The 13,930-nt window shown below is 42.7% G+C and overlaps 1 protein-coding gene across 2 annotated transcripts in view; it reads right to left on the bottom strand.

Moving 5' to 3' along the window:
- The window catches only part of prkd3 (protein kinase D3), a 110,668-nt gene that overhangs the window by 42,033 nt on the left and 54,705 nt on the right, over positions 1-13,930 (bottom strand). For both annotated transcript variants that reach the window (XM_079528238.1, XM_079528239.1), the window contains exons 3-4: positions 3,347-3,478; positions 573-730 (exon numbers count right to left, since the gene is read on the bottom strand). In XM_079528238.1, coding sequence (XP_079384364.1) covers positions 573-730; positions 3,347-3,478 — 290 coding nt within the window. The remainder of the gene's footprint in view (positions 1-572; positions 731-3,346; positions 3,479-13,930) is intronic.

The following is a 13,930-nucleotide window of genomic DNA, read 5'->3' as shown; positions in this document are numbered from 1 at the left end:
ACCCTCGCCAACCTAGTCCCCATATATGGGGGATATGGGGAGAGCAACGGACTTGAACTCATGCTTCCTTCATGCGTGTGTGTCCAAGTTGCTCCTTTACACCTGACAGGGGGGAGTTTCCCTGGTTGGACGTAGCGCGTGAAAGGAACACGTTATTCCAACCAGTTCGGAATAGCAGATCTACAAGCTCAAAACACGTCACGACGTGACGTGTTTTGAGCTTCTAGATCGGCTATTTCCACTACTGTTTTTTTTTAAATATATGAACATCTTTGCAAGACCCACATAAATGCTTAAACATGTAGCTAGGTGTAATGTTAGAGTCCACAGAAGTGAACCTTTCAAGCCTGTTTTCTCAACTCGCTGTTTTCTGAACAACCAATATGTCAATTTGAAGCTATGATTCCCTGCTTTCATATGACAAAAAAAAAAAAAAAATCCAATGGCAGTCCCTCAGTCAAATATGGCCACAAATAATTATGACGACTATGCAAAAGAAAATGTGCGATTATCTCAAATAATTGCGATTAGATATTGAATTTGTGACAGGCCTATAAAACCCTAAAACCCACCTCCTCCAGGACCACCACTGTGCTCTCGGTGGGTGTTGGCCGGGGGACAGACAGGGACGGTCCCGGGAGGGACACATTGGACAGTCTTCTCTTCCTGACCCCAGTACAGTTGTTGGGGATCTTGAAGGCGCAACGCTTGTGGTAGTTCAGCCCACATCCTATAGCCCACATTAAAAAAAACACAAAACAGAACGGTTATTTACATAAAAGTGGGGGATGCTATATGCCAAGAAAAGCTATATTACACTGCTCAGGGTCATCCAAACCAAGCATTATAACTCAAAACTATAACTACATTGTCATCGCCATTGTCTTTGTTATAGTTGTGGTGTGGACTCTGCTTTTAACCCATTCTGGACAGGAACCCCTTTTGGTGTTTTAAGCAATATGTTATACTTTAGCTATTGAAAAATAGCAGATCTACAAGCTCGTAGCTCGAGCTTGTAGATCTGCTATTTTTTGAAAATGTGGTGCAAATCGTTGAATATATATTATTTCAGAGCGAACGTTGTTAATTCAAATCTTTGCTTCTGGGGGGGGGGGGGGGGGGGGGGGGGGCCCTGGAACAACATATTTTCAGATGGGGATCGGCGGCCAATTACATACAGTTTTTGCTGTCCTTGACATGAAATAGTTTGAGAACCACTGACACAGAAACAAACAACTGTTTTTTTTAATCGGCCTCAGGTCTAAATGGGTTAAAAAAAAATCTACAACTTCAAACGGCTTGTGTTGTTTTTGTGAATTAACACCCTGCTTGATCATATACTTCCGTGTCACACAAAAGTATCAAAAGTAGCAGTTCTACGAGCTCGAGAAGTTTTGATAGGCATCCTGATCAGGCAGGTTTCTGAACGGTCCACGGCCCTCCTCTGAGACAGTCAGTAGACAGAAATGGTTCCATCTTTAGTTATAAGGAACATTCGTGAGGACCAATTATATTAATTATATAAAGGACAAATGTATGCCATATCACAATATTACAATATCTAATATCATATCACAATATTGATATATATATATCCCAGCCCTAATGTAGGCTATACTGGGTATGCATTATACTGTAGGTATATATATATTATATATTTGTAATTATTTTCCTTGCCACAGCTGCCACAAGATGGCTCCACTCATAGATTCTAAATCCACCCGTCCACTAATACTACTGGTGGATGAATCAACTAGCCTACTTAAACATAAGTCATTCTCTAAGAGAGAATTTTGAATGAATGCAGCCCTAATGACATGAAAATGAAAGAGCATGCAGCGAGTGAATGCCATCCAAAGATGACCCAAAAAAAAAAAAGAGAATGAAAGGAGAGCCGACATCCCACAATTCCACTGGGTTCCGAATGTCAGGCATTTCTCTGGCTACGGTGCCCAGACCAAAGCCCTCTCATCTACATCTCACTAACTCTCGTCTACATCGCACTAATGCATTCTTGAGGTCGCAGATGTGGTGAGCGTGTGTGTGTGTGTGTGTGTGTGTGTGTGTGTGTGTGTGTGTGTGTGTGTGTGTGTGTGTGTGTGTGTGTGTGTGTGTGCGCGCGCGCGTGTGTGTGTGTGTGTGTGTGTCTCTTTGAAGACAGTTTGCCATTGGCACACTGGGTTCCTACAATCTTCAACAGGGCGCTTCAAAGTATACCACTCCACTGAAAATGCAGGACATAGACCTGATCTGCTTTCTCTATATGATGTTTTTCCATGACATGATTCGTCTTGGTCTTTGGTTAGGACCCTGAACCACTTAAACCCCATAGGGTTGAGCGGAGTCCCCCAGGGCTCTATGCTAGTCTTTTCTGTTTTCTGTCATTGTGGGGGAAAGCTGCGTCGCGGAACTTGTGAGCTTGTCGGTCTGCCATTTTCAGCGAAAGCTTTCCCAACAAGACGGACGCTGGCGTTTTTTAAAGTGGTTAAATGAACCGCATGTTCATGCACACGCACATGTATGCCGTACAGTATAATATACAGTACTGTTGCTGTCGGGAGGAAACCTCATAACTCCATTTTTTGTCATAAATCTGTGTTATTGAACGCCCTTGACGTCTGTGTGTTGTTTTGAAAATATTGAACCAATGGAAAGTAGTAAAAAGTGCTTTGGACAAAACCTCTTAACTCCATTGGACCCTCAAAATGTCTGCTAAAGCAACTAACTCCACCTCTCCCCCTCTCATGGAAGTAATTGAGAATATATAAAGTTACAACACCAACTTTGATGAGGCTGTATTGCTTTGTTTTAAAAAATATATAAGTAAAGGTTTTCTTTATTATCCTGAAAAAAATATATTTTTTATTTCCTGAAAAATGAACATTTTGGAGTTATGAGGTTTCCTCCCGACAGCAGAGATATACTGTATATATTTAGTATTTAATAATAATTTATATTTATTTAATTTTCCTCTTCTTTTTTGAAGGGAAAAGGTCCTTATGCACACCGACAAGGGACAGGTGCGTCGGATAAATGAACTGGAAGAGTAGGAGAAAACTGGAGTCCCGCACATTGTCTTCACCTAGAGAACTTAATTTAAGCAACATTTCGTTTGGTCAAACCCGATGAAGGTCTGACTGACCGAAACGTTGCTTAAACAACATTCTGTAGGTGAAGTTTGCGGGACTACATTTTTTGTTGTTGTTATTTTCCTCTTTTTAGCAATTCCCCCTCCCCCCTTTGAAAACCTGTGCGTGGATGTGTGTGTGTGCATGCGCATGTGCATGCATTCGTGAGTGCGTGATTGCGTGTCTGTGTGTGCGTGCGTGTATTTCTGTATATTCACCTTCACATTTGAGGCCTTGTCGCACCAGGCCCCAGAGCATCTCTCCACAGTAGTCACAGAAGGTGGGGGCCTTGTAGGAGTGAACGTACAGGCCATGGGGTCGGATCTGGAAGTCCTCTACCGTGGCCAGAGCTAGAAGCAACACACAACTTAAATATGGACCCAAACATACAACTTATAAATTACATGGAACCAAACATACAACTTATAAATTACATGGACCCAAACATACAACTTATATATGGACCCAAACATACAACTTATAAATTACATGGACCCAAACATACAACTTATAAATTGCATGTACCCAAACATACAACTTATAAATTGCATGTACCCAAACATACAACTTATAAATTGCATGTACCCAAACATACAACTTATACATTTCATGTACCCAAACATACAACTTATAAATTGCATGTACCCAAACATACAACTTATATAGAACCAAACACCAACTGAAGGATGATGGCATAATAATAATAAATTATGATGAGAACACATCAGCAAAGCAGAAACAGACAAAGAACAGAGAAGGTATTTAGTACAGATATTGAGAGGGTTGGAGAGTTATGCATGATTTGTTATAGTAAAATAACTGTTGTTCAGTCCGGGACCCCGGCGTGCAAAACTAAGTGCAACTCAGGCTTCAGGGTTAGGCTAAAAAAGAGGCCCTAAGCCTTCATAAAATAGCTGTTTTACTGTCCCAAGTATAATAATAATAAACGTGTGCATCTAAACATTTTACACCGTCAGGGAGAATGTACAAACATTCCTGTGTCAAACCTTCCGTGTTTCAACTCTATACTAGACTGGAACTCACCTATGCTTTCTATTAAGGCTGTCCTACGATTCTCGATACGAATTGAAATTGACGTTCGATTCAGTGTATCGAAATCAACAGCCGACTCGCGATATTTCATTGCATGCGCGGCCGTCCGTTTATTCACCCCGGAACGTTTCTCACAGGACGAGTTTCAGCCTGTCAGCGTCGGACTAGCCTGGGCACCATTTCATTTCGGTATATGATCCGGGCGGGAGCGGATGATATCGTTACGTCATGTTGTAGTATTGTTTTGTAGTCGACAGGCAGGAACAACAAACCCGAACTTCCTTTTCCCTCAAACCGATTTTTCTCAATACAAGCTGCAGGCTACGAGAGCTTTTATTGTTATTCTTCTGTTGAATCGTATCGAAAATCGTATCGGATCGAATCGTGACCTTAACATCGAAAATTGAATTGAATCGTGGGTTAGGCGAATCGTGACAGCCCTACTTTCTATGGCATAGGCAGCTCCCGGCAGGATCCGCCAGGAGAAACTAGACAGCTGCAGGACATGAGACTAATTAATTAGAGCGACAGAGAGACAAAGGAGTGTGTTTGTGTACGTGTGTGCGTGTCCGCGTCAATTTAACAAAGGTGGAGACGATCAGAAATCAGCAGAGAGAGACCGACATTTGCGCTACTCTATGCCGAATTGAAGTGGACTCGGCCCCAGACCTTTTTTTTTCTCCCTGAAAATAAAAACGTCTGGGTTTCCGAGGCTAACTCTATACTGATAGTCCTGAAATCTTTGCACATCTCCCTCTGCTAATACGCCAGATGTTGTTGTCATCAATGAAGGCTCCAAATCAGTTTCCATTGTTGGGAGTGGCCTGGCCTGCACCTTCCACTCTAGCTTAGAGGAAGCTTTTATGACTAAAGTCATTAAATACCAGCCGCTCCTTGATCCTATCACAGAGCTAGGTCATATAGGTGCAATCTACTTGTGTTTATATTTGGCAGCCTAGGATGTGTACATGGGTTGGTTGTGAGGCTTCCAACAACTTGGGGATGCCCCCCAAAAAAGAAGCTAAACGGCAATATTCAGTGCAATCTCTTCTATCATTGGTAGCCGCCAAGCTTTTCCTTGTACAGTAGCCTGTCAGAGTTGCTGACTGTACTTTTATTACAGCACGTGTGTGTGTGTGTGTGTGTGTGTGTGTGTGTGTGTGTGTTCATTTTTCAGAAAGTATTTATTTAAAGACCTGTAAGCCTTGGACACAAAGCCAACTGGTGAAAAATCATGACAATAAACAGAATTTTTTGGGCCGAACAAATAATTAGAAAAAATAAAAACAACAATAAAAGTGTTGTACCCTGCCCCTGCCCTTTTTTTCTTCTTTCTTTTTTTGTCTTATCATTTTTATCCCACGATTTTGCAACCCATTTTTCACACAGTCTAATGTGATCCCTGGGCTCTACACACCCTCCGCCAACCTGGGGAGAGCAACGGACTGACCTCATGCTTCCTTCAATGCATGAGCGTCCAAGCCGCTTCTTTGCATCTGATAGGGGGGGGGGGGTTCCCCGGGTTGGACGTAGCGAGTGGAAGGAACACGTTATTCCGGAGGCGACTGTGGCTCAAGAGGTAGAGCAGGTCGTCCAATGATCCATGGGTCGGCGGTTCGAATCCCGGCTCCTCCTGTCTACATGTCGAAGTGTCCTTGGGCAAGACACTGAACCCCAAATTGCTCCCGATGTGCTGGTTGGTACCTTGCATGGCTTCCGCAGCAATCGGTGTATGAATGTGTGTGTGAATGGGTGAATGTAATGCACAATCTATGTAAAGCGCCTTGGATAAAGGCGCTATATAAATGCACCATTTATTCCAACCAGTTCCTTTCCCCTCCATCAGGCGCCCCGGCTGGCCAGGGGGAGGCAGTTTAGAGACCAGGATTACGGCATGTTTTTTTGTGAGGGTACCTACCCTAGGGGACACGGGGAGAACATGCAAACTCCACACAGAAAGGACCTTTCTTTCTTCTTTCTAATTATTTGTTCGGCTCAAAAAATGTGTGTTTATTGTCATGAGTAGTCACCATCCGAGTTGGCTTTGTCCGAGGCTTACAGGTCTTTAAATAAATACTTTCTGAAACGTCTATGGGAAAAATGAATTGGAAATTCTATTCCAGGCCGCTCTATACTATTTGTTTGCCCCGTGTGCTTGTTTGTGCAGGTTGGGTGTATACCACCGTTCTTGTAAGATGATTCACACACATCAGTTAAGATGTGTGACAGTTACAAGCAGAACTTCCCACACAGCGTTGTGTGTGTGCGTGGCGTTGATGTCTCAGTAGAGGTCGCCACATTCTGTCATGTTAGAAAACCTCAGTGTCACTATCGTCGATTCACAAATGTCACAAATCTTTTTTGTAAAGAAAGCTGCTTAATGCTTTTGTTTGTTTGTAGTGTAATAAAAGATGATGGAAGTAAGTGAAACTGAAAGCACTTTGTTTATTAGTCACCCAGTGAGTGAAGGGGAAATAAATCATGTACTGGAGTTGAGATGCATCGGTAATGGTCAGACGTAGAGATTTCCACCCCTTCTACTGTCCAGGGACTCTCAAGTGTTCCTTGAGAGGATTCCCTTACAGGTGTGTACTAAAGCGTTATTCATAGTCTGGATTTTCGGTGGTGAGGTGACTACCGAACTACAACATGACGTCACGAGCCACGGTGAAGAGCAAACCACCGCCCAAGCCCATCTCTCTGTTTTTATTCACTGTTTTTACCGCTCAACGTTATTTCAGCTCCGGTGGTCACCTCACCACCGGAGCGGTGGTCACCTCACCACCGGAGCGGTGGTCACCTCACCACCGAAAATCCAGACTATGAATGAGCCTTGGCTCTGAGCATAATAATGGGTGTCCTTGTTTGAGAACCAATGCAACCCCCTACACCCCCTACACCCGCCATCTATCTATCTATCTATCTATCTATCTATCTATCGCACGAACGTACGCACGCACGCACGCACGCACGCACGCACGCACGCACGCACGCACGCACGCACGCACGCACACACATTCACGCACATTCACGCACACACACACTCGCTCCATCTGCTGTGTTTTGGGTCAAACGGACACACTGAGGTCATTGTTGGAGAGGAGGCCGGGTCCGTCGTGGCCGTGACTCATCCAAGATGTGAGGCTGACTAAGAGACTGGGACGAGGGCCGCTACCAAGCATGTGTCTGTCTGTGTGGGATTACAATCTGTGCTTCTCTCTGGAGGAGAGGGAAAAGAGCTCAGCTCCGGAGAGGCAGAGTGTGCGCACGTGTGCGGGTGTGTGTGTGTGTGTGTGCGCGTGTGTTTCTCACAGTCTCTGTGTGACTGTTTACAAGGCTCAAGAGCGATGGAATCGTAAACATCTTGTGGAGTTGGAAGTGCTGTGTAACACTGCTGCTGATGTCATTGACAGACCACGTGTACACGTGCGTGCGTGCGTGCGTGCGTGCGTGCGTGCGTGCGTGCGTGCGTGCGTGCGCATGCATAGCAGTGGTTCCAAATAGGGATGCACGATGCTTTCCAGTAGGGTTAACCTTATACCTTATTAGCAACTGTGATACTGGGTGCAGATGCAGACTTCTTAAAAAAAGCAATGCATGATCTGACGTATATGGTATGGTATATGGCTAGTTGGCTACTGATGCACATATTAGTTCAAGCAAACTTAAAATAACAGTATTTGTACTTAAAGGTTTCATGACATTCATTTTAATTTATTTATTTTTTCTTTTATTTTAGGTTTTATGACCTCAATTACACCCAAAAAAACTGAGCTTTGAACATTCAGTGGATTTTCTGTGGCCTGTTTTCTCTGGGCAATGAAAACAGGCAAAACAGTGAAAACAGTGACATCTGCTTTCAAATCCCATTGACATATATGGGATTTGCAGGCTGTGACATCACAAACAGCAGGACAATCAGAGCACTTGTTTGAGCCAGAAAACCCCAGATCACCAAGTTTTTTGGGTGCAATTGAGCTCAGAAAACCTAAAAAGAAAGGAAGAAAAATTACAAAAAATACCTAATACCATGCCTCCCTGTTTTCCATGGGGGAAAAAAATCATTTAGTTTTAGTCACATTTTAGTCATCTGAAATGTTTTAGTTTTAGTTTTAGTCGGGGCGGCAGTGGCTCAGGGCCAGGGTAAAGTGACCGGATGGGAACCACCGGATGGCAACCGCAAGGTTCCCAGTTTTGAACACGGGCTCCCCCAGAGTTAGTGTCGAAGTGTCCTTGAGCAAGACTCTGAACCCTGAATTGCTCCCCATGTGCAGGTTGCTGCCTTGCATGGTTTCCTCCGGCATCGGTGTGTGAATGTGCGTGTGAATGGGTGAATGTAATGCACAATCTCTGTAAAGCGCCTTGGATAAAGGCACTAAATAAATGCACCATTTATTTATTTATATAGTCTAGTTTTAGTCTTAGTTTAATTTAATTTTAGTCTACTAAATCTACAGTTGATTTTGTCAACAAAAATGTATTTTGGCGCACCCTGATGGCGTCATAATGCCTGATTTTACACTTGGTTGTACTGTATGTTGAAAATATCCGATCTATAGCAGATCTACAGATTGTCTTTTAGTTGTACTGCGTGGATCTCTTCTCTAGCCTCGATACCCAGGCTGTCATTTTCATCGGTACAAAACAATTCTCTACCTAAACTTTTAGTCTAGTTTTTACTTGTTGAAGAAATTGTCAATATATTTAGTCATAATTTTAGTCGTCATAGCTTGGTTTGTATTTAGTTTTTGTAAGTGAAAATTTTTATTTTAACCCATTCTGGGCGGGAACCCCTTTTGGTGTTTTAAGCATTATGTTATCCTTTAGCTATTGAAAAATAGCAGATCTACAAGCTCATAGCGCTGCACTGAGTGCTGCTCTATGAGCTTGTAGATCTGCTATTTTTTGAAAAATCGTGAAAATATGGCACAAATCTTTGAATATATATTCTTTCAGACGTTTTTAACTCAAATCTTTGCTTCTGGGGGGATCCCTGGAACAACATATTTTCAGATGGGGGTCGGTGGGCAATTACATATAATTTTTGGGGGTCCTTGATATGAAAAGGTTTGAGAACCACTGATATTAGAAACATTGGGCAGTATTATGCGTGTCTTAAGTACCAGGTCTTATTAAGACCTGGAGGCGTGATCAATAGAGACACACGGGGACTACAAATTTCACGCCCCCAAATGAGACAGCGTCGCCACTTGAAAATGAAATGAAATGAAATGAAATGAAATGAAATGAAATCTATATTTACCCAGGGTATCTGGGCTAAGCTCAAGAACTTGTTTCCAGCCAGGCCCTGCTCATAGAACACATTTCATCGTAGTGGTTGATGCCTTGTTCAAGGGCATTTCAGCGGTGGTAATTTTAACGTGTCGGACGGCTGATTCGAACTGGGAACCTTCCGGTATCTAGACCGCGCCGCTATCCGTTCGACTTCTGGTCCGTTGGCACGGATACTGCAGGCCAGCCCATAGAAGTCCATTGAAATTCAACTGTAGTTAAACCTACTTTTAAAATAATATGAAATGAACTGAAGACTATATTGATTTGAATAAAAATATGTTTCCAAATGTATGAAGTGTCTTTGTCAACATATATTGTTGTTTTCTCAATAGAGGATGTATTTCACATTTAATTTACCACTTGAATGAGTTACCCATAATGTTAACGGAGCAGAGGGGAGACGGCAGACAGAGAACCTGTCGCTTTTACGGGACGTCACTGCCTTTACGAGGCTACGAGCGCCGACTTTGAAGAGTGGAATTCTCAATATACATCCGATCCCGACTGACTTTGTTATTCATGTCTATATTTTGAACATGTCACAGGCTTACTATATATGTTCTACCTACCACGGAGAAAATAACCCAGCTAAATGGAGGAGTGACATCCTGACATTTTCAACTACCTAGTGAATTCTCCAGATGAATATTAATAATAGTCTTGCAAGATGCTGTTTAGATCATTTTCAACAAATACATAGCATATAAAACGAAATACACATATATCTGGGTATTGAAAACCTCAAGGTATATACCGTGCGACCACTTTGACTTGAGATTTACAATGCTAGCACTTTTCACAAACTGATGGAGTATATTATAGTACATTGTAGGATGTATATTGAGATGGCAGGTATGTGACATTGAAAAGGACAAATCAAACATATGGGACACTTTATTAGAACACAAAAAAAATCGCTATAGCCTCAGTAATGAACCAGTGAAATTAGGGTATTTTATGATGCCTCTCATAGGGATTGCATTGGCAGCTGCAGTACACAGTTGAAACGGACCAGAAGTGGGGACGCTGTCTCATTTGGGGGCGTGAAATTTGTAGTCCCCGTGTGTCTCTATGCCATTTTTCCTATTCTGAGTGGCCAAACAGCATTGACCACGCCTCCAGGTCTTAAGTTAAGTAATAAGACCTGGTACTTAAGACACGCATAATACTGCCCTATAGGGTTTTTCAGAAAACTGTCAGGATTTAGAAGTTTTTTTTTTTTTAAATTGTCCTCAGGTCTAAATGGGTTAAGGTAGTTTACGTAAGTGGCCAAAATCAACACTGATGAACTACCGTACCTCCACAACAGACAGGCCTTTCCCTCATGTCATGGCCTCTCCCTGTGCTCTTTGTCGTCCCCCAAGGGGAGCCGGTGCCCCAGGTTGGGAAACCCTGGCATATTACTGTAGCTCGGTGTCTGTTTTGTTCCTGTGAGGTGATTCAACCGCACGTTTTTTCACTTGGACACAATGTAGCGACATTCTCAGCTGCTGTTGGCTGTGACGAAATGCACAACTTGCTTGAGCAACAAATATGACATCCATCCATTCAATAACACAATGGTCCCCAAACTGGGGGTCAGGACCCCCCGGGGCGGTCCTCATATGATTCTGGGGAGGTCCGCCAGATGATTAGCTTAATGTGCAACGTTGTTTTCTCAATTCTCACTCAACAGTAAACGAACCAAAACATACAGTGTAAGTGTATACAGGGTATCTGCACATTTCTAAAGTGACAATTAAAGAACTTTTAAGACCCTCCCCAGGGGGGGTCCCCCAACATGATTTTGTTGTGGTCCCCAGATGACCTTTTTAATACATAAGAAAAAAAAAAGAAAAACAGAAAAGAAAAAAGACTGCATCAAAAGCAATCAACGACCTTTACAATAAACGCTGGTCAAACATTGGCCAAATTGTCAAATAATATAAGAAAGAGGCAAAAAAAAATGAAAATAGCTGACAACGACAAGCTCAGTAGTCGAGTCGAGTCAAAAAAAATGTGATGCCTCAACTTATACAATTCCAAGTGCTTGACAGGGTGGGGTCCCCACCACCCAGGTCACCAAGTGATTGACAGGGTGGGGTCCCCACCACCCAGGTCACCAAGTGCTTGACAGGGTGGGGTCCCCACCACCCAGGTCACCCCCTGGGTGGGGTCCCCACCACCCAGGTCACCCCAAAGGGTGATAACCACTGGTATAGAAAATGGTCAAACATTGGCTAAATTGTCAAATAATAGTAAAGAAAGACGCAAAAAAATCTGCGGAACCATGAAAAACTAAATATAATCCCTCAACTCCTACAATTCCAAGTGCTTGTGAGGGTGGGGTGTCCCCAGTTCAAATGTCATCATTTTGGGGGGTTGAGGCCTGAAGAAGTTGGGAACCCTCGCAATCAACTGTTGCGCTCCATGAGGCGGTTTAGAGTCCCGAAATATAAGAAAAACAGGTTAAAACTGGTTGTACACCAGTCTGTTCTGCTTTTAAACCAAAATCGGTAAACCAAGAGGATATGTTCTATTGTTCTTGTTCCTGTCTGCTTCTGTGAGTTGTCCTGTAATGTATCTTTTGTAATGTATTGTGTATGTCCTGTCTGTATCTTGAACGGTGACGTCATGGACGCAAAACAAATTTCAGTGAAAGCTGACAATAAAGTTGTATCGTATCGCACTAACACACACACACTCACACACTCTCTCACTCACTCACACTCTCTCACTCACACACACACACACACACACACACACACACACACACACACACACACACACACACACACACACACACACACACACACACACACACACACACACACACACACACACACACACACACACACACACACACACACACACACACACACACACACACAAATCACTTGTCTGTGAGCGAAAGGGACCGGCGGTTCAGAGGTAAACAGATAAACAGCGCTGTGGTTCCTGCAGGAATGTAGGTACAGTAGTAGAGGAGCACACAGGACCAGTCACACCAAACTCAATTGTTCTGGAACGTCCCCCTTTTTAAAGAGCGGTCCACCTCCCAAACAGAGAAGATTGTACGTGTACGTACGGCATACTGAAGAGAGAGAACCATCACTGAACATCTTCCCTCAACAACAAAATATCCACAATTTCGCTCCTGTTGCGACGGCTGTGCTCTTAACGTAAAAACGCATGGTTCACTAATGTTTGTTTGCTCATCATCAGGTGGCCATTAGGCTACCTATCTATCTATAACAAATCTCTTTCATATATAGAGGATGCTAGGATGTATTTTAAATGCATTTTAAAAGCTGTTACGATGTATTTGAACCCATTTAGACCTGACACTAGATTCTACAAAATGTCTTCTAAATCCTGACAGTTTTCTGAAAAACCAATGTTTCTGTGTCAGTGGTGCTCAACCTTTTTTATGCCAAGAACCCCCAGAATTATCTGTATTTGGCCGCCGACCCCCCATCTGAAAATATGTAGTTCCAGGGATACCCCAGAAGCAAAGTTTTGAGTTGAAAACGTTTGCTCTGAAAGAATATATATTCAAAGATTTGCGCCACATTTTCACGATTTTTCAAAAATAGCAGACCTACAAGCTCGTAGAGCGCTATGAGCTATGAGCGCTATGAGCTTGTAGATCTGCTATTTTTCAACAGCTAAAGCATTACATAATGCTAAAAAAACAAAAAAAAGGGGTTCCCGCCCAAAATGGGTTACATGCATTTTAAAAGCTGTTAGGAGGTATTTTTTTAAATACATACTACTGTGGTGGCTAGGCACACACAGAACAGTTGTATATTAATAATTCACTGCGTTGTTACCCACGTTTGATATGATTGTTCCTCTCATTATAATGCAATGCAGTGTGTTACCTTTAAGACCAGAAACACACCTCCGAGGTGTTGACGTATTTACCTCTGCGACATCTGTTGTTGTTCTCTCTCTTTTTCTGATTAAACGGAGTGCCAAAAAGAAATTAAAAAAAATGGTCTGCTCATTTCTTTGTGTCGTCACTTCCCATTTCACTAGTTTATCCTCTATCCTGCAGTGTGAGGTGAGTCGAGTTCCATCGTCTGAATGGATAAAAACTGGTACAGTTGGGTGCCACCGATATTGTCCCTTATCATTTGACCCATTTAGGCCTGACCTCAAAATTTAAAAAAATCCTTCTAAATCCTCCAGTTTTTTTAAATAAATATTTTCACGATTTTTCAAAAATAGCAGACCTACAAGCTCGTAGCGCGCCACTCGGTGGCGCGCTATGAGCTTGTAGATCTGCTATTTTTCAATAGCTAAATTATAATGTTTAAAACACCAAAAGGGGTTCCCGCCCAAAATGGGTTAACTGTCCTTTTGCGCAGATCACGCAAACCTCAGCAAAAAGAAAAGGACAATATCGATGGCCTCCAACTGTATGTATCCCGACCTGAAAATGCATTTTCAGTTTACTAAAGACCTGGAGA

This window comes from Electrona antarctica (assembly GCF_951216825.1).
Source record: "Electrona antarctica genome assembly, chromosome: 18".
Taxonomy (NCBI): Eukaryota; Metazoa; Chordata; class Actinopteri; order Myctophiformes; family Myctophidae; genus Electrona; species Electrona antarctica.
The sequence above is the reverse complement of the archived record's forward strand: the minus strand, read 5'-3'. Positions and strand labels throughout refer to the sequence as shown.